At 42.8% G+C, this 21,092-nt stretch overlaps 2 protein-coding genes across 3 annotated transcripts; both read right to left on the reverse strand.

Annotated features, from left to right (window-relative positions):
• Window positions 1-387: 387 nt before the first annotated feature.
• On the reverse strand, window positions 388-12,858 carry spns1 (SPNS lysolipid transporter 1, lysophospholipid). 2 transcript variants are annotated; one of them, XM_014192335.3, is made up of 12 exons: window positions 12,369-12,858; window positions 10,860-11,075; window positions 9,046-9,248; window positions 6,396-6,547; window positions 6,207-6,273; window positions 5,835-5,977; window positions 5,415-5,567; window positions 4,805-4,994; window positions 3,584-3,649; window positions 3,017-3,115; window positions 2,706-2,874; window positions 388-1,911 (listed from the first exon to the last, which is right to left on the reverse strand). In XM_014192335.3, the coding sequence occupies exons 2-12, from the start codon at window positions 11,068-11,070 to the stop codon at window positions 1,841-1,843; spliced, it is 1,524 nt and encodes a 507-aa protein (XP_014047810.3). In that variant the 5' UTR covers window positions 11,071-11,075; window positions 12,369-12,858; the 3' UTR covers window positions 388-1,840. The 2 variants fall into 2 exon arrangements, with proteins under 2 accessions (XP_014047810.3, XP_014047809.3); XM_014192334.3 differs by having other exon boundaries at window positions 10,860-11,078; window positions 12,369-12,853.
• Window positions 12,859-14,040: 1,182 nt separating this feature from the next.
• Window positions 14,041-20,198, reverse strand: nfatc2ip (nuclear factor of activated T cells 2 interacting protein). Its single transcript, XM_014192336.3, has 9 exons — window positions 20,092-20,198; window positions 19,398-19,511; window positions 18,975-19,029; window positions 18,407-18,524; window positions 17,700-17,783; window positions 17,322-17,568; window positions 15,646-15,790; window positions 14,874-14,989; window positions 14,041-14,624 (listed from the first exon to the last, which is right to left on the reverse strand). Exons 1-9 carry the CDS (start codon window positions 20,170-20,172, stop codon window positions 14,463-14,465), a joined length of 1,122 nt encoding a protein of 373 aa, XP_014047811.1. The 5' UTR covers window positions 20,173-20,198; the 3' UTR covers window positions 14,041-14,462.
• Window positions 20,199-21,092: the final 894 nt, after the last annotated feature.

Genomic DNA, 21,092 nt, shown 5'->3' on the forward strand with positions numbered 1-21,092 from the left:
CAAGCGACTTGCTTTACCTCGCTCCCCCTCCCCCCAGGAAACCACACCAACGGAAGGAAGCCGTGAGCTCCTCTCTCCATCAAAGAGAGAGACTATGTAGACAACTGAAAAAAAAAACAAGGGTAGAGGAGGAATTCCTGAATAAGTGAGAGGGGCAGAGGAGAGGGAGGTCAGAGGAGACAAGAGAGGGAAAGGTATAGAAAGGCTGAATGAGAGGTTACAGCTGCACTTGGTGTATTTGTGCAGCAGAGTATACAACCCCTCATTAAAGCGTGGCTATGGGCTTACAGGATCCAAGCTTCAAAGACACACATTTATCACCTCTGCAAAGCCCTAAGTGACATCTGCGCAGATACATAGAGAAATCATTCCAGGAGTCATCTCATCAACGGTCCATTCTCATCGTTTAATGTTTCAACGAAAGGTTACATCAAATGAAATTCAGGTTAGAAACTAGCAACTTCAACTAATTATTTTAAGGCTTCACTTTCCAAAATAACCATAAAAAAAAAGAAGAAAGAAACAATCGCCTTCATTAAAAAAAGGGATATTCATTTTCCTCAGACAACTAAGAAATGTACTCTGTAATAGTCCTGATTTGATCTCCTGGTCGATGTGACATCAGTGCCTCTATATGAGGTCACAAAAACCCAAAGTACACCTGACCTCCAAGATCATTCCATAAAAACACCAGTAATTGCTAATAAAAACTAATTAAATTTAAAAAAAAAGGTCTTAAAAACCATAGATTACCTTTTGGACCTGTCTGAAACATACATGTCCCTCCACCACGTTCTAAGTCGCTGAGGGACAAATCTAGTGTTATTATTATAATATACCAAACGGGTCTAAAAACAGAACAAGCATGATTAGGCTTAATCTGTTAAAAATGCACCATCGCACAACTGATCGGTGGGTTTGGAGCCCAATGCGGGTACCACTGGCCTGTGCCTGCAAACTCCCTTTTTTCAGTCTGATACTGTATGTAGTAAGTAGTGTGTGGTTACACTGAACGGACAAGCATCATATTTACAGTCTTAGTTTGTTGACGGGAGGATGACAGCATTGGTTGGAATGGCTTTGAAATGGGCCGGCCGTAGTTATTCCGTGGCCAATCAGAGCTCTGTGTTTCAGACCAAAGCAATAAGCGCAGCAGCAGTAGTAGTAGTAGGGATGTAGTGGTTACCACTCAATCAGAGCGCTGGGTGAAAAATATCCTGCCGGTTTTCCAGAGGTCTCCACCGTCAAGATATGGTCCCTGTGGAGTAACAGATGAGTGTCTGTCTAAGAGTGACACCCCTATTTGTGACCCTGTGACACATTGGCTTCAACAGGACATATAACGGGGGTGCACGCATCATAACGCAAAAAGGCTTTTCTGCTTCCTTCTTTCCCTCAGGTAAAGAAGTTGTTTCTCCTCTGAAGTTCCCTCTTTCCGGTCACCTCTTCCAGCCACAGAGGTCAGCCTTCCACTGATGTGGCTCTTTGACTTCCTGTTTGCTAGCCTGCATACATCTCTCATAAGTCACTATGTCTCATGTTGTCATGCCAACATGTGACGCCAATCAGAAGTGGAATATCTTGTTAGTGACTACAAAAACACCAGGAAATGATGAGCGGAAGGTTTGGCAGCTATGACTTTGCCATGTTCCTCAGCAGATAAAGGAATTAAAAACCATATCACATCAAATGTTACAAATAATAAATAAAAGTCTCTGTATAGGGCATTGTCCAATCAAAGACCCTAGTCGTAAAAACACTGCTGCGTGATTGGTCACAAACAGGGACCAATCAGGGCGCAGCATCTTCCACAGGAGCCTCCAACGCCCCTTCTATCTCCTCAAATCAAAACACTGGACACTGGCACCCTCGTGGACCTGCCGCTCTTGGGTACAACAATTGGTTCATCATCTGTCAAGGAAAGAACATGCAGGACAGTACAATTAAAGCATTGTATATTGATTATCAAGATGAGCAGAATGTGCCCTGGCAGTTTCTTGCAACTGTTGCTAGCCTCTCTCTGCTAACATCACATGTGGTCTGTAGACTCATCACTACCGGTCTCATCTGTGGTTGCTCTCAACTATTGTTAGTCTCTCAATGCTCACTCTCACATATCTGTAGTTAGCAGGAGCAACAGTGATGGGCCAGCAGCATAGCACCCTGCATCCTACTGCAGGCTTGCCTCTGAAGCTAAGCAGGGTTAGCCCTGGTCGGCCCCGGGATGGGAGACCAGATGCTGCTGGAAGTGGTGTTGGCGGGCCAGTAGGAGGCACACTTTCCTCTGGTCTAAAAAAAATATCCCAATGCCCCAGGGCAGTGATTGGGGACATTGCCCTGTGTAGGGTGCTGTCTTTCAGATGGGACATTAAATGGGTGTCCTGACTCCCTGTGGTCAGTAAAGATCCCATGGTACTTACTGTAGGGTTGTAAACCCTGGTGTCCTGGCTAAATTCCCATTCTGGACCTCATACCATTATGGCCACCAAATCATCCCCAGCTTTCAATTGGCTCATTCATCCCCTATAACTATTCCCCAGGTCATTGCTGTAAATGAAAATGTGTTCTCAGTCAACTTACCTGGTAAAATAAGAGATTTTTGTTTTTTTTGAAAGGCCCCTCATTGAATTTTACTACTTCGCATGTATTCATAGCTTCACCTGAGGCCCATGCGCAAAAACGTAGCTCCAAGCTTAGCCTCTCACCTGAGGGTGCGTAGTTTGCGGCACGTTGGCGGTCCTTCTCAATGAAAAGGGCGGTAGCCAGGAAGAAAGCCCCGCCCCCTACTGCCACAAAAGAGCAGGTGAGGAGGGAGAGCTGCAGGGAGCGGAACTGCCATAGGTACGAGTCAGTCTGCTTCAGAGAGTCTGACACCTGATGGAGGGATGGAGGGATGTTACAGTAAATGAGGATCGTACTCTGTTTCTTTAGACAAGTGCGTATCAAATGTGTAGGTATGCGTATATATACACATATATGTGTGTGTGTGTGTGTGTGTGATAATCACGAGACATACCACGCCTATGAGATAAGGACTCCCAGCATCTCCAAGCAGGTGAGAGAGAACGATCTGGAAGGCCTCAGCCGTGGAGCGACGCGTGGGGACCACCACATACTGAGAAAGATGGAGGGAGAGTGGGTGGGGGAAATCGATAGAGGGGAGGCGGAAAATAATTAGCAAACAGTTTTTCAAATCTTATAATCAGCACAATACAAAGTAACCTTGAGGTTGGAAGGTCAAACACGTGCACTAAAGTGTTACGTTACTTGAAAAGTGTCTATCCATATATGCCACTGACTTGGCATGATCGAAATTCCTCAACAGAAACCGATTCCATATTATCCAGCTAGTACACCGTTTTGTTGTAGCCCCAGGCAAGCACACCAGGTGAGTTTCTCTGGAGCTTCAACAAAAACGTGTACTGTTGGGGGTACTCGAGGACTGGAGTTGGGGAAACACGGCTCTAGACAGATTACGCTAATTTGACTAGAAACATCTGTATATGGACATTGATTGAATAGGGCACAACCACCTTGCGTTTTGATAGTGCGAGATAGGGGATTATTATGCATCTGAACTCACCAGCAGGATGTCAGCTACGATGGCCCAGTTCATAGACAGGAAAGTCTCTCCCAGGAAGATAAACACCTGATCACACAGAAAAACTGCTTAGATCACCATTACTATTACCATGCACTGGGGATACAAAGCCAACAGAGAGGAAAGCATGTGTGTGTGTGTGTGTGTGTGTGTGTGTGAGAGAAAGACAGAGGCTGTGTCTAAAATCTACCTTACTAAAACTGCATACTGTGTACTAATCATACTACATTCTATTTACGTACTGTTCAGTAAAATCAAATGCCGATAGCAACACGTGCTCCCGAGTGGCGCTGTGGTCTGAGGCACTGCATCTCAGTGCTAGAGGCATCACTACAGACCCTGGTTCAATCCTGGGCTGTATCACAACCGGCCGTGATCGGGAGTCCCATAGCGCGGTGCACAATTGGCCCAGCGTCGTCCGGGTCAGGGGAGGGTTTGGCCAGGGTAGGCCATCATTGTAAATGAGAATTTGTTCTTAAATGACTTGCCTAGTTAAATAAAGGTTCAATATAACATACTAGGCTCAGCCATACTGAGAATGAGTCATCTAATGATCAATTGCATTGATTACCGCCATTCGTTTATTTTGGCACTATATCTGATTATCACCTGTTGTCAAACACAAGCTATTCTCTTCCTCAATATTGTGTAGCAAATTCTACTAGATGAAAAGCCGAAATGAGTAGGACACCCCTGACATTTAAACCAAACTAGATTTTCTAAATTTCACGTACTATAAAACAGTCCATCTTAGCACATGGTCATTTCCAGGTAAAAAGGACCAATGTGAAGTTCCTAGGAGCATATCAAATTGGGGGTCAAAATGAAAGCTAATCGTCTGAGAAAGTAAAGCATGTATACTGAACAAAAATATAAACGCAACATGTAAAGTGCTGGTCCCATGTTTCATCAGCTGAAATAAAAAAAATCCCAGAAATGTTCCCGACGTACAAAAAGCTTATTTCTCTCAAATTTGGTGCACAAATTTGTTTACATAGCTGTTAGTGAGCATTTGTCCTTTGCCAAGTTAATCCATCCACCTGACTGGTGTGGCATATGAATGAGCTGAATAAACAGCATGTTCGTCACACCTTGTACTGGGCATAATAAAAGGCAACTCAAATCTAAGTCTCAAATGCCTACTATTTAGAACGCAAGTATTCGGACACGGCCACACAGAGAGAGAGATGGGTGTTGACTTACGTATGTGGCGATGGGGCTTGCCTGAGCGAAGACGATGGCGAGGTAGAGGAAGGGAGCTGAGAGGAGGAGTCCTAGAGCACACACCAGGGGGTCAGCCCTCGGCGTCCTCAACCTCAGTCTCCTACTGACCTCTGCACCGCTGGCCACGCCCAGGATCCCCGACACAACTGTGATGATGCCAAAGTACAGGCTGGGAAGGGAGAGAGTGAGAGAAGGTTTCTAACAATTTATTCCACAGGAGACATTTGTTTACCCTTGCTAACTCATCTGTGTGGTTTTTTTGATATTTTGACAATTGACTATTTCCTGATAAACTGGATTCCTTTTAAAGCAGAAGTTTGATGTCTATTCTCCACTGCTGCGCTCTAGTCACTGACTCCTACTGTCATCCCAAGCCGTTGCAGTTATCAGGAGTCGAGTGTAGTAGTGGCAACGATGTTGTGATGATTCAATCTTATCCTGTGATTACAGAGGAGTCTGACGATCCCTTAACATTCTGACTGATTATAAAGTGTCATTGTTCAGCGCCTAGTTCCTGTGTGTCACCTGTTGGATGTCGGTGTGTGTTTGTCTGTGTGTGCGTGTTACCTATCAGATGTCTGTGTGTTACCTGTCGGAGGTGTCGCATGGCCCCTTAACGCAGGGGGGCCTCCCTTCGGTGAAGACAGCAGCTCTGAAGAGGAAGGCCGGGGCCCAGAGTGCCAAGGAGCCAGTCACAAAGGCCACTGCCGTGAAGCCAAACGTAGACAGCACAAAACTGGGGCTGCACACAGACACACACAAAGATATTGGTTTGATAACTATTCTATAGGACCAAAGATGCATTGTAATTGTGCAATGAATACAGAGCTATAGAGATATGGTCAAAACATAGTGAACTATTATAGGGAACATGGGTGTCATTTCAGACTCAACTCCAGTCAAAAGTAGTGCACAATATAGAAAATAGGATGTGATACTCAGCTCTGGTCAAAAGTAGTGCTATACAGAGGGATATCATTTGACACTGGGCTTGTGACGGTGGACATACTTCTTGCAAAGAGCCTTCATGTCACCAAGCCAGCTGGTCCTTTGGAGAGTGTGCTCCGGTCGGGCCTCGATAGCACCCCTCTTCGGCTCTTTCACCACAAACAGCAGCAACGACACCGCTACCAGTCCTAACGCAGGAGTCACCTAGGGGGAAAAAAACACAATTTTAAAATGGCATAATTGATCTATCTGACAGATATAACTAAAACATGGACACATTGAATTTAAGAGTCAGATGAAAGGTACCACCATGCTTTTATGCATGTTTGTATTACAGCGTTTTATTCCCTTTATGGTTGAGAGTGCATGTATTTAGAGTAACTTTTGTGTTGACAAGTATAATATCCAACAGCTCGGGGATTAGTTAACTTACCCGCAGGGCCCAATGCCAGTCCCCTGCCAAGTCATCAACCTTTGACCCCACGATGTAGCCCAGACCACTGAGGAAGGAAGGACAATGGAACAAACATTCACCACACATTTCGCTCCTCCTATCACATAAGCCAAGACAGATAACAAAGATGGATACAGATGTATTCATTATTATGTTCTATGACCTCACCTGCCCACTGGAATGGCGAAATAGAAGACAGAGAGCATCTGCGTCCTCCTCTCCTTGATGTACAGGTCAGCGATGATGGTTGGGGCGATAGTGGAGTAACTGGCCTCCCCGACCCCCACCAGGCCACGGGTCAACAACAGGAGCCAGAAATACTGACAGGAGGAATGTGGGAGAGGAGGAAGGAGAGAGGGGGGAATAAAGAGGGGAGGAGAGATGGGTGGAGAGGGGGAAGAAAAGAACATGCCTTCAGGTTAAGATTTAACTTTCATTTAAAATTAGGGGAGCTTATTGAGACCAGGGTCTCATTTTCAATGGTGCCCTGAGGACAACAAATTCAACACAAACATTCAAAACATTTTAAAAAATTTAATAAATGCAGGTACATTTTTCAACAACACAATAGATATTTATTTTTTTACCCCCTTTTTCTTGATATCCAATTGCGATCTTGTCTCACCGCTGCAACTCCCCAAAGGGCTCGGGAGAGGCGAAGGTCGAGTCATGCGTCCTCTGAAACATGACCCGCCAAACCACGCTTCTTAACACCCACCCACTTAACCCGGAGGCCAGCAGTACCAATGTGTCGGAGGAAACACCATTCAACTGACTATCGAAGTCAGCCTGCAGGCGCCCGGCCAGCCTCAAGGAGTCGCTTGAGCACGATGAGCAAAGTAAAGACCCCCAGGCCAAACTCTCGCTTAACCCAGACGACGCTGGGCCAATTGTGGGCGCCCTATTGGATTCATGGTCATAGCCGGTTCTGACACAGCCTGGGATCGAACCCAGGTCTGCAGTGACGCCTTAAACACTGCGATGCAGTGCCTTAGACCACTGCGCCACTTTTTACATTTAAAAATGCCATTCGTATTTAACATATTCAACATTAAACCTAGGGAATCAAGATGCAGGTTTTTCTAAAAAATGAGCAGCATTAAATCTGAAGGCAAATTTACCTAATTCGGTGGAGACGGGAGCTTTAAAATGTACTCAAGTTTTACTCTAGCTCACATCTCTTCACACACGGAGACAGACAAGCAGGCAGGCAGGCAGACAGAGAGAGAGCTTAGGAGTTGTCACACACACACACAGTTTGATGTCAATTCATATACACTGTCTGAGAACCAGGGCTTGGAACTAGAGGTCTTCACATGTCCAAAAAGTTGGATTCGTCCCAAAATGGATCCATGGCTTTCCCACCCGACCAAATGAGCATACATTTATTTTACAAAAAGCAGGGACCCCTTCCGAATGGACCAAAGGTCAGTCGGACCCATTCTGAAAAGTACTGAGGAAAACAGACCCATGCTGGTTCGGATCCGAGAGACTCGTTCAGATCTGAGAGAAAGAGGGCTAGAGAAAGAAATCTCCAACTGGGCGCTGCCAGCACCATCAATAAACAAACAATATTGGCCAAACCATCCACAGTTACATGTCCTTAAACTGCCTATAACAAACAAACAATTTGTTGTGGTTCAATGTGTAGCATATTCCAAACTTTATAGTCTATTATATTTTTACTTTCCTAAAACAATAGTAGTCTACCTCACGGGTCGGAGATTTGAGCAATAGATGCATCTGGCCATTGCATGCACATAGAGCAAGGTATCCACAGTACTATATATTTTAAAAAATATGAATATATATTATTTGAAGGAGCCAAGGTTAGGCTTAGCCCTAGAGAGACAGGGAGATACTCGTCAATTGGCTACTACTGCTATACAGATATAGGCGTACAGAAGGAGGCTAATTCGTTCATTTTCGATACGAATCTATTTTATAAAAGTATTAACTTATTCGATTCAAGGAGTAACTCTGGTAGGCCTAAAACATTCTTCCTCATCTCAAGTTCAACTGTCAGTCAGTTGGAGTGTCTGTGCGCACTGCCTTCATAGGCCTGCTGTAGCTAAGCCTAATAGCCATACCACACCTTCACAAAAGGTGATTAACTTTATTAGGGTAATATCAAAAGTAAGTTAAGTCACTGTTTATAGGGGAAATACGAGCAGGTTATTATTTTGCGGCATTCAATGAATTACCAACAAAAGGCAATCGCCTATCGTAAGCCTAACTCTCTCGCTCTCCCTTTCTCTCAGCAGCAGGCGCACGTGCGCGCAAGGAGTAAGCGCGAATTCGTATGTAGGCTATGAAAGACAGCCTCTCCTCGTCGGCTACAATTTTATTTATCGCCATTTCAAAAAAAAATTAAAAAAATAATAATAAACAATTAAATCGGAAACCCTGGTGTGTGTAGCCAACCTGCCCCTCCCCCCTCGGAAGCATAGTCTGACGTTACAAGGGGTAATCAGGAAATTAGGGATATATATATATATAAATTATAAGAGAAGAATGGAGTAACGCTAACGTGAACCTTTTCAATGCTAGTTAAGGATACTATAGTTCACGTTTCACATTGGACTATAAAAAGGCAAGACGTGTTTCTATTTCTAATTCTGGTGCTGCTCTGCAAAAAAAAAAAGCAACAGAAAGGAACGATATAAACTGTCACTTTTTTAGGGATCAACCCGGTTTTATTTTGCTGGTCGGAAGAGTGGCTCGGAACCCAAAATATAATGATTCTGTTCAGAACGAAACGATTGGGAAATAATTTTGGTTCCAACCCCTGCTGAAAATGATAGTAAGTGTCCCTCACTTCTTTGGGCGTGTAGGAGCTGGCGAGTGTCACGATGGACCAGAAGCCTATGCCCACACTCATGATCATCTTCCTGTTGTACCTGTCGCCCAGGTAACCAAAGACAGGGGCCAGGAACATGTAGCTGCAGATGAAGACTGTTTGGAGCAGCCCTGAATTCCCATCATTGATCCCAAAGTACTGCTCAATGTCAGGCAGAACACCTAAACAAGACAGAGACAGACCTGTGTTATACGGCATATGAGAAATGACTTATCCATAGCATTTCTTGTGGTTATGATAGTCTAATCCAACATGCTTTTTAGGAGTAGCCTATGCTTCTGTAGCAAACAGATTCATGATTGTTCTTTGTGTGAAATTATCATAATATACACACTACCGTTCTAACTTTGGGGTCACTTAGAAATGTCCTTGTTATTGAAAGAAAAGCACCTTTTTTTGTCCATTAAAATAACATCAAATTGATCAGAAATACAGTGTAGACATTGTTAATGTTGTAAATGACTATTGTAGCTGGAAACGGCTGTTTTTTTTAATGGAATATCTACATAGGCGTACAGAGGCCCATTATCAGCAACCATCACTCCTGTGTTCCAGTGGCACGTTGCGTTAGCTAATCCAAGTTTATCATTTTAAAAGGCTAATTGATCATTAGAAAACCCTTTTGCAATGATGTTAGCACAGCTGAAAATTGTTGTTCTGATTAAAGAAGCATAAACTGGCTTTCTTTAGACTAGTTGAGTATCTTGAGCATCAGCATTTGTGGGTTCAATTACAGGCTCAAAATGGCTAGAAACAAAGAACTTTCTTCTGAAACTAGTCAGTCTATTCTTGTTCTGAGAATTTAAGGCTATTCCATGCGAGAAATTGTCAAGAAACTGAAGATCTCGTACAACGCTGTGTACTAGTCCCTTCACAGAACAGCGGAAACTGGCTCTAACCAGAATAGAAAGAGGAGTGGGAGGCCCTGGTGCAAAACTGAGCAAGAGGACAAGTATATTAGAGTGTCTAGTTTGAGAAACAGACGCCTCACAAGTCCTTTACTGTTAGCTTCATTAAATAGTACCCTTCAAAACACTAGTCTCAAAGTCAACAGTGAAGAGGCGACTCCGGGACGCTGGCCTTCCAGGCAGAGTTCCTCTGTCCAATGTCTGTGTTCTTTTGCCCATCTTAATCTTTAATTTTTTTGGGCCAGTCTGATATATGTATTTTTCTTTGCAACTCTGCCTAGACCTCACCCTGCAAAGTTTCAACTGAATTTGTCCAAGATGAATTAGCTAGATAGCTTTATAAACAGTGCTGACAATTCCATTCGGGCTAGCTAGATGAATTATATAGCCAACATTTATACTGATGCTGTTACAATAACCAAAGTGAAACCATGATGTATGACAGGATTGGATGTTGTATGCAATTTCAGTGTTGTTTGAGTTGCTTTGTGTGTCAGCAAATTTGTTTGAGATAATCTCACTGCAACACTGCTTGACATAGGTGTTTTCAATGAACCGCCAGTCAAGGTAAGCTCCCCGCCTACAGCCTACTAGCTCCCCACCCACTCAGTCTCTTAAGACTTCCTTGTAGTTTGACATGAGAGAAAAACTACTTACATTTTTTTAAATCAAATCTGGGAAAAAATATTATGGCTGATGTTTAAGTCACACAAGGCTATTTTACATGGGAATCAGAATGACTGTTTGGGAGCTTTAAGGTGAGGATCAATTTCTAAACACTTATGATATGTAGTTCCCTTTTAAAGAAATGCTAGGTGAGCGTTGGGTTAGGTAAATGTTGGTGTAACGTTAGATTGTCAATACCAGCCACAGTGAACCTGTCCATGTAGTTGAGCAGGTTGATGAAACACAGGACAATAACGGTGAACACCGCTCTCATGCTGGACACTCCGCTGGCTGGCTCTTCCTCTTCTCGGCGCTGGTTAGGCCCCGCACCAGGCTCTTCTGAACCCTCTGCCTCGCTGTCATCAGATAAGAAGGGCGTGGTGTCCGAGGTGGGGTCGGCTAGAGACATCACAGCTGCTGGAGAGAACAAGGAAGGAAACAGAATGACGAGGAGGCCATTTTGGGTCAACAAAGTAGGCACCTTCAGTTAAATTGAACTCACGTTCAAAGAGTTCTGGCAAAAACAAAGGAGAGGGAAAATAAGAGGAAAAAAATACCTTAATGAATGGCAGACACACAAATTGCATTTCAAAGCTAATGTGAGTGGTTTGGTTGTGTTATTTGGCTAAAGGGAAAGTAATGTAATTTAGAGCCAGGGGAACAAGAAAGTCAGAGATAATGTGGGAGAAGGGGGGAGTATAGAGATGTAGTCTTGTGATGTACGTTAACAAAACTAGCTTACTGTCATGTGAACATGGACAGCACGTGTCTGAATGTGTGTTTGCAGTGTTAAGACTTAGTGTGTGTGCATTCGTATCAGCATTTGTTTCAGCAAGAATGGACTCTTTTTTAGAAAGAGTATATGAGGAAACACAGGTAATGAAAGATACCATAGATAGAACCATGAGTTACGACTTGAGTCTGGTTTCTATGATTTACCCATTTCCTCAAGTGTTTTTTAACGTCACACAAAGACGAACTCTAGCTGGTCACCAGACTGTCGGGTCAAGTTGTGCTGACAGGTAGCCTAATACACAAACATCCTCTTCAAAACAACAACAAGCTAAGCTGTGTATAATTAACCACAAAACTATGTCTAGAGTAGAGGGTTAAAATGCATTGTCTGTTTACAGATGGCCAAATAAAATACTTAGCAAGTTAAACAAGATAATATTACAGACTGTTTAAACACACACACACACACACACACACACACACACACACACACACACTGATTGCAAGAAATCATGGATGTTCTTTCAACTATGGTTGACTATATTAATTGTATTGTCTTTGTAAGGTTGCAGAAGTAGACATTATGTAGTTAACGTTAGTTAAGTTAGCTGGCTATCGTTACGTGATTGCTGGACAGCAAATGATGTAGTTAGCTAGCTATTCCGACCCTATAGTCATGGGACCTTGGCTGGTTAGCTTGTTGCTAGCAACCAGTGGCACCGTAAACAATTACCAATCGCCTTGTTAGCTGGCTAACTAGCTATCAGCTAGCTACAAAACTAAAACTACCTAACATATTTGGTCATTCATCAATGTCAGTACGTTAGCTAGCTAGCTAATAATATGTAACAACTGTATTCCATAGCTAGCAGCGCAGTAGTGTAATCATACCGACTCTCGTATACTTTGTAACAGATGTCCATAATAGCTTTGTGGCTGTGTGAGTCAAAGCTACTTGTTGTTATTGTTTACCTGGTCAACGCAGTGATGAGTCGGGGTTGATGCGTCTTCGCGAATTTATATCTGTCTCGGGTCCTGTGTTGATGTCAGATCTGCTCTTGGGATTTATGGCACTAGCGTCAACATTTCTGAAAAACTGGTCGGACGAAGGTAAACCGCTGTTTTTGTGAAGCGCAGCTAGGTTATTTTAATCATCGCGGCGCAGCCATGTTGAAATTGTATCCAACTTCCGCCCCTTACTCACATGACTTATTACGACACCACCTCCCTTGGAAATCGACCAACAATGAAACTGATACCAGAGACTGAACACTAAATAGATAGCAAAACAAAAATACCTTTCATTGGCAAATAGTAAAAGTAAATAATTGAATAATACATCCACAAAGAAAGAACCAGTGGAGGCAGCAACAGGCAGGTAGATGGGGGCCAGGGGAGATTGGGCCAGGTATGTCCAGGTGTCAGGCCAGGGAGTCATCAGTCACGGTCCAACGCTTCGATCACACCGACGGTCTCAGGGCCTCCGGAAGGGGAGACAGAGAAAGAGAAAAGATGCGGGTTAGTGAGACCATAGTACACCACATGCACTGGGGTTAGAGAATAATCAATAGTGTTGATGTGGACACTGGATAATCTGACTAACACACACAAACAACCTGTTTGACCTCGCTGTGATACTGTAGGCCTACTTATGTTACTTCAATGAGTCAATTCAGGTAGCATTCAATGTCTTGCATTTGTGTTAACCATGGCAGCCAGCATTGTAAATAAAGAGATGTGCAGAAAGATAATCAGCCTCTTGTGTCTGTGGATCCTTTCCCCTTAATGTACGTTTCATGTCAGCCAGGCCCAGCTTTTCAAAGATACAGCATTTATTTAAAGCTCTTGTTGAGTCTATTGCTTCAGTCCTTGTTTCGTTTTCACTTATTATTACCTGGTAAATAAGCAACAATGCTGGGTAACCACAAAGAGAATAAGGCTAGGAAACAGTCCATGTCAGCCAGGCCCATCTTTTTAAAGAAACACAATTTATTTCCATCATTATTTGAGCAAAATAAGTTTTGTTGAGATCACAAGAAAATCCTAACAATTCAGGTAAAGAGCGGCACAGTCAGGCAGACAAATCTGAATGTTCTATCACAAAGTGAGAACAATTAGTTTCCCTTGCTGTTATATGGCTGCTACTTAGAAATACTATAACAGTAAATGAACAGATGACATTCACTGCTATAAACCTGTCTCCAATATAATCGCATAGTTCACAGACCCAGCGCAGACCTTTGACAAATAAATCTGTGTGAAAAGGCATCCCATGGTGTTTTTTTTTTTATAAACAAACTCAATGTATTCCGAACACTGGTGGTAACCATATAATCCCAATAATGTAGGTAGCCTACCACTATGATGGCCCCCTCTGGTATGTTCTATTGTGAAATGTCTGGGACTTGTTGTTGTTTCACAGTTAATAGGTAAAATATTTTTGAGTGGTTAAGTCAAAGATGAAATTAACTGCAATATACTGGTCTTAAACATTTTAGCATAACTAGGCTACATAATAGGCATAACCACAAGAGGCATTTCTCCATATTAAAACATGTCACAGTGAAACATGCCTAGCTCAGCTCACTGGGGCATGATTGTACAGGTCCATTTAAAAACAATTCAGATACAACGTTACAGTGCATTCATTTGAACAGAGACATTTTTATTTCAAAATCGGTTCAAAACACATCTTGTAAATAAACACAATCATAAATTGACAGTGGCAATATTGAAGAGTCTTAATTGGACCAAGTGCAGTAAGTGCATCTTTAAAAAAATCATAGCACTGGGACATCTTTATCCTTTTTTGTTTGTTGTGTCCATCGCATATACAACAAAATCATCTATGACAGGGATTCTCAAACATTTCCTTGGGGACCTCCAGCAGTTTCATGTATTTTAACTATATCAGCTAGCACACCTGATTAAAATGGTTAACTAATCAAGTCCTTGACTAGGTGAATCAGGTGAATTAGTTCAGGGCTACAACACAATTGTGAAACGTCTGGGGATCCCCGAAGGAGAGGTTTGAAAACCACAGCTCTATGCAAATATCACAGGTGTTTACACCCACACCTCGATGACATCACCATCCTCCATGTCCAACTGGGAGGGCGTCTGGCTGTGGACGACCTTTGACCCGTCAAACTGGAAGCGCACCTTGCGTCTGGCATCCACGGACATACTGGACACATACTGGGAGAGAATGGAGCCCAGGGGGGCATCCTGAGGAAGAGAGAGAGAGGGAGGGAGCGAGAGAAGAATGAGAGATGCAAGAGAAGGGGAAAATGAGAGTAAGGGAATTAGGATGAACTGTGTTCCTTCTATTCTTTATGAACAGTTGAGAAGAAAGGTGAGTTTAAGACCAAGGCTGTACTCCAAACAGCTTCATTCCCTCTGCCCTTGAACCTTATCCTTACACATTGGTGCTCAACCCCAAATTCTTAATTGTGAGAAACGTTGGGTAATGCTCACTTTGTGTAGGGAATATTCCTGTGCTGAGCCTTTCTCCTTGGCCTGCAGTCGCACAGTGATCATGTCACCATTTTGCTCGGGCTCGTGTTTATCATCTGCTGCTATGACAACACAGTCTGACAGAAGGGAGGGTAGGGTTAACAGAACAGAAAAGAGGGTTTGTGATCAAACATTGAGACTGGAGTTTCTGCCTTAAATTTTGAAGCAATACATTAGAACACCGATTCTCAACTCGTGGCTGTAAAAAAATATATATACTCCAGTCTGAACTTAAACGACTTAAATCAGCTAAAAAGTACGTAGAAATGATAATGAATTAAAAAATATATATATAATTCAGTCTCCGAATTTTTTTTCTTCAATCACAGTATTTTCTATATAGAGCTATTAGCAGCACTATTTTGGTAGATTTTTGAGTCTCAAATCAGTTTATTATCATTCTTCATCAAGAATATGGGCAACATTTTATCATTGACAATGAAACAGGTGGGAATGTTGTTCCCTTGTCATATAATTGCTACATTTACATACAATATAGCATAAAAATAGTTTTCCAGATTTGGTGACAAGCATTTTATAATTTAGTGTAAAAAGCAATCTAGAACAAAAGCACTCTTATTTACACGATGCTAATATTGGGTTGTGACTCAGACAACGCCAGTTGTGAACCACTGCATTAGAAGGTGAGGTGCGACACTTTCCCCGTTGTAACGACTGTGTGAAACATCCAAGTGTGCATCCCACTACTGTACGCCACTATGAGTCATCTCACCTATGATGTCAGCGATGCCCAGGCCCAGCTCATTGGCTGTGGAGTGGACAGGAAGCTCTATGTCTCTCCTCAGTAACAGGATGCGGGAGGGCGGTACTTTGAGCTTGACTGACAGCTGCTCCACCGCTTTGCTCAGAGGCACCGTCTGGGAATGAAGAGCCTCAAGTTAGGAACTAGAAGAAGCCTTCAGTGTACTTGTGTAGTAGCGGTGGCTCACTGAGCTAAGCTAACATGATGATGAGTAACCTTGCCTGACACCAGAAAACCTGTGTTAGCTCCCCCTGAGTTAATAACGCCAAAGGCTTTAGCTTAGTAGGCTTTGAGAGTCTTGTGGCGCACAGACTACCTGGGTTCAAAAGCAGTCACACTCATCACACTGCATCACATCCGGCCGTGATCGGGAGTCTCATAGGGCGGTGCACAATTGGCCCAGCGTCGTCTGGGTTTGGCCGGGGTAGGCCGTCATTGTAAATAAGAATTTGTTCTTAACTTGCTTAGTTAAAGAAAGGATAAATAAAAAAATACATCATGAGACTTGTCTCAGTTCTGGCACACTCAGAAGTCTCCTGATTTTTGCAATAAAAAATGACACTGTCGCCAAGGTAATAGTTTTCCTAATTGAATTTCATAACTATACTGAACAAAAAAAATATAAACACAACATGCAACAATTTCAACAATTTTACAGAATTTAAGGACATTAGTCAATTGAAATAAATTAACTAAGCCCGATTTCCCGACTGGGTAGGGGTGCAGCCATGGGTGGGCCTGGAAAGGCACACCCACTTTGGAGCCAGGCCCATCTACTGGCAAACCAAGCCCAGTCAATCAGAATGAGTGTTTCCCCACAAAAGTCCTTTATTACAGACAGAAATACTCCTCAGTTTCATCAGCTGTCCGGGTGGCTGATCTCAGACGATCCCACAGGTGAAGAAGCCGGATGTGAATGTCTTGGGCTGGCATGTTTACACATGGTCTGTGGTTGGGAGGTTTGTTTGACATACTGCCAAATTCTCTAAAACAAAGTTGGAGGCGGCTTATGGTAGAGAAATGAACATTACATTCTCTGGCAAAAGCTCTGGTGGACATTCCTGCAGTCAGCATGCCAATTGCACACTCCCTCAAAGCTTGAGACATCTATAGCATTGTGTTGTGTGACAAAAGTGCACATTTTAGAGTAGCCTTTTATTGCCCCCAGCACAAGGTGCACCTGTGTAATGATCATGCTGTTTAATCAGCTTCTTGATATGCCACACCTGTCAGGTGGATGGATTATCTTGGCAAAGGAGAAAAGTTAACTAACCGGGATGTAAACAAATTTGTGTACAACATTTGAGAGAAATAAGCTTTTTGTGCGTATGAAACAATTCTGGGATCTTTTACTTCTATGAAACATGGGACAAACACTCTACATGTTGCATTTATATTTTTGTTCAGCATACATTCAGCCTGAATTGAACACAAAAGCCCTCTTTGATCCTCTAGCTAGTCTCTGTTAAAGGATATTTTTTGTCCAGGAATCTCTGAATCTGAGAAACTGGCCCCTAGAAGTTAATGTCCAAAACCGACCCTGGACCACCAGTTAATGACAACCTACATCTTTAACCCAAATCACAACACACTCACTTGAGCATCACTATGACACAACAGGAAGTGGTGCTCTTCCTGATTCTTACGGTTAACACAGGGATCTTGTAGAGGTCTGTCCGGCTGCGGAACTTGAGGGTGATCTCTCTGGATGTCAGGGGGCTGTGGTCTTGGGAGGGGGGCTGGCTCCTGGGCCGGGAGTTTGGGGACATGAGGATGATGTCATCATCGTCGTACTCAGTGAGAGGAGGGGAGTGGCAACCGCGGCGTCCGGACCGCCCCTTGGCCTCGGGAGAGAGGAGAGAGCCCACAGCCTTTAGCTTTCTGTTGATCTCTCTGAGAGAGAGAGAGAGAGAGAGAGAGAGAGAGAGAGAGAGACCAATAAAGTGACTGGTGATGATATTGTAATTGCATTACTGAAAGGGCATTGCATTTCTGTCTTGGACATAGACAAAACGTCAACTCACAGAATCTTTCGATTGGCCCGATTGGATACTTTGACAAAAGGGCTGCCTGGAGGTGGGGGTGGAGAGGGGGAACGGATGTCTACCCTGAGAGAGAGAGCATTTTAGGGGGGGAAAAAAAAGGAGGTTACTACACTAAGAATTGTGAGCCGTTCTGGCTCGCACAAGCCAAAGCTCATGCAAGGCTACTTACTTAAACTAAGAATTTGTTAAAGATGCACTACGCAGAAATCGCCCACCATTTCCTGGTTGCTAAAATTGTAATTAGTTTGCCTAATTACAGTTTATGTGACAAAATAAGCAAGTATAGTGTAGAGAATCATTGTACCATCTAAACCGCTGTGAAATATATTTTCCATAACCAAAAATATTGTATTTTTAGAGGTTTGAAGTTGGTGTACAAAACTGAAAGTATAAGACGCAAAAACGAAACTTAAGAACGGGGAGCATAGAAATAGCGCACATAGAACAGATTTAGCGCTTTTTAGACTTGCTTTCCATTCACATTTACATGTGAATTTGGTCAGGTCCCCAAAAAAGTTAAATATTGCAGCTTTAAAACCATACTTGAAATATTGTACATAAATACAAATTAAATACACTACTGTCACCTTCTGGTTGCCTGAGGTAGTACAAAAACATGCTACATATACAGTAAACACAGTAAATGAAAGCAGAACAGAGTACACCTTTAGCAGCAAGTAACTCACAGATCTTTGTCCTCTGGCTCAGACTCATCCTCTGAGTCATTCAAGACAACGATGACTGGCTTCTTTTTCTTTGAAGGTGGAGACTTGGCCCACAAACTGACCTCCTCTGCATTGTCACCTAGGTAGAGAAAGCAAATTCGGGTGAGTATAATTTCTGGAACGTTCCAACAGGAATCTGTTCCAAAAACTTCGTAAATAACAAGGTTGTCAACAAATAACGCATAGAAAGTTGTATGGCGGCCAAATAAGATACCGGGTAGGGAGTGGGCTATTTCATCAAGTTTTTACTTACCACATTTGTTCTGAAAAATGTCTATGGTCAAACATTAAGAATAAGCTACGTGGTGAGTTGATGCCTATTCGGCAGCTAGTTAGCTAGGTGAATTGATCATGCTACTTGCTAACCATGAACTTTACGAAGTTTTTGTAACAGATTCTTGTTGGAATGTTCCACAAATTATACCCACCCGTCAAACTCCATGTTCAGTTCAACAGACAGGAATTGAACAGGAACTAACTCGTAGCAGATCAGACCTCTGTCAGTCTGTGGTCTGACTGTAGTTCATACCTGCGTTAACATCACAGGAGAAGAGAGTTGGATTCAGCTGTAAGCTGCTGTTCACCTACAAACATAAATACAAAATGACCAGTATTTGGTAATGAAATAGATTTTACAAATAGCCCAGCCCCATTGCTTTGGCAAGGCAAAAAATCTGTGTGGGAGTTTTGCAATTGTTCATCTGCAGCAGTTGATGTACATATCCAAATATTTGTGTGGATGGATCAATCTACTTTGATACACTCAGGCAACACACTGATACAGAGAATCACAGACAAATAGAATTTGCCAGTCAATAAAATAATTAAAGCACATTTCAATAGAATTGACTATGCCAGTAGCAGAGTGGTAATTAACTTCACACCATAGAATTAGAATAATTAAATAAGAACAGGAATATGACTCATTTAATAGTAGCTCTATGGCCCACACCTTGTTAGAGTAGATAGGCACGGTGGTAATAGACGAGGGGTCGATGATACGACGCCGTTTGGGTTGAGGCTTCACGGGGGCGGTCGACTCAAGGTCGCTGTCACTGTCAGAAATCTGAACGAAGGGGGGAGATCACACACACACGCAGTAAGCTTTGATCTATGCTTTACATGCTGAATTAACGTTACTGTAAGTTGGATAAACTTGTAAACATTTGACAAGCTAGTAAACTGTCATCGATGACACCATACACCCTTCAAATTAAAATATGGACCTCGAAGCCAGTCCTCTTGCTTTTCTAATCAGCGACTGATATGGGTGCAATTCATTATCAGGTAGAACAGAAAACAAGCAGTAGTCCGGACCTCGTAAGGTACGATTTGAATACTCCTGCCATACACCAACAATTTCACTCAGCATGTCTAGTTTGATCCGCTCTATCACAGCCGGTCGGGGACGGCTGGCTTGGTAAGAATTTAGCATAAGCATAGCATATTATGCTCGAAAATAAACATTGACGCAAGCAGCACCAGTAAACCTAGCTAGCTTAAGCTAGCACAGATCGCGCTACTGTTTTAGCTAGCTGGCTACTTGAGTAAAGACTCGTTTGCATAGTTTTGTGCTAGATTGCTTTCTACACTAAACGAGCTTATCGGTGAGAACTTTTCTTTTGGACGTCCTGGAAAATAATTACCACTTCAGCCATTGTTTCCCTCCAATGTGATGATTTCACCAACCAATCGCAGTGTTTTCTGGGGGGAGGTTGTGACCTCATTCTGGACCAATCATCTCTGGGAAGAAGACGTGGTCGTAGCTTTTCCCAACCAATCGCAGTGTTTTCTGGGGGGACTTTGTGACCTCATTCTGGACCAATCATCTCTGGGAAGAAGACGTGGTCGTAGCTTTTCCCAACCAATCGCAGTGTTTTCTGGGGACTTTGTGACCTCATTCTGGACCAATCATCTCTGGGAAGAAGACGTGGTCGTAGCTTTTCTAAACCCAGCGACGCAGCATCGCGTGTCACAGAGTTTCTAAACCCACAGGCGCAATATCACAAGACTTCTGGGAACGCTTACGAAACAGACCAAACAGACCAGGCCGGGGTTTGGGGTATGAGAAGTCCATAAGAGAGGTGAAAAGTTATTCCTTAGTTGTTCGTTTTCTCAAAATCTAAAGGCACAACCTAGATTCCAGCCAATGTCCTAGGTAGTTGAACATGTTATCAGTGGTGGACAAATTACCCAATTGTCATACTTGATAGGAAATTACTCAAAAGTGAAAGTCACCCAGTAACATACTACTTGAGAAAAAGTCTAAAAGTATTTGATTTTAAATAAACTTAAGTATCAAAAGTAAATGTAATTGAAAAAATGTACTTAAGTATCAAAAGTAATAGTATACATAATTTCCCGAGTGCCGCAGCGGTCTTTTAAAAATGTTTTATTATTTAACTGGGCAAGTCAGTTAAGAACAAATTCTTATTTACAATGACGGCCTACCCTGGCCAAACCCGGCAAAAGGCCTCCTGCGGATAAAACATAAAAAATGAATAAAATATAAATATAGGACAAAACACACATCACGACAAGAGAGACAACACAACACTACATAAAGAAAGACCTAAGACAAAAACATAGCAAGGCAGAAACACATGACAACACAGCATGATAGCAACATAACAACAACATGGTAGTA

The sequence above is a fragment of the Salmo salar genome, chromosome 03 (genome assembly GCF_965601325.2).
Source record: "Salmo salar chromosome 03, fSalSal1, whole genome shotgun sequence".
Lineage (NCBI taxonomy): Eukaryota > Metazoa > Chordata > Actinopteri > Salmoniformes > Salmonidae > Salmo > Salmo salar.

Bases quoted from the DNA above. Each gene is read 5' to 3' on its own strand.
- spns1 (XM_014192335.3), bottom strand. From the start codon at position 11,070: ATGTCTCTAGCCGACCCCACCTCGGACACCACGCCCTTCTTATCTGAT. The intron at 6,548-9,045 runs GTGAGGGACACT...TCCTCCTGTCAG, and splicing joins GCTCCTACACGCCCAAAGAA to TATTTCTGGCTCCTGTTGTT. The intron at 2,875-3,016 runs GTATGTCTCGTG...TCCCTCCATCAG, and splicing joins GTCCTTATCTCATAGGCGTG to GTGTCAGACTCTCTGAAGCA.
- nfatc2ip (XM_014192336.3), bottom strand. From the start codon at position 20,172: ATGAGGTCACAACCTCCCCCCAGAAAACACTGCGATTGGTTGGTGAAA. The intron at 17,784-18,406 runs GTGAGTTACTTG...TCTCTCTCTCAG, and splicing joins GAGCCAGAGGACAAAGATCT to GGTAGACATCCGTTCCCCCT. The intron at 14,625-14,873 runs GTGAGCATTACC...TCTCTTCCTCAG, and splicing joins AGGAATATTCCCTACACAAA to GATGCCCCCCTGGGCTCCAT.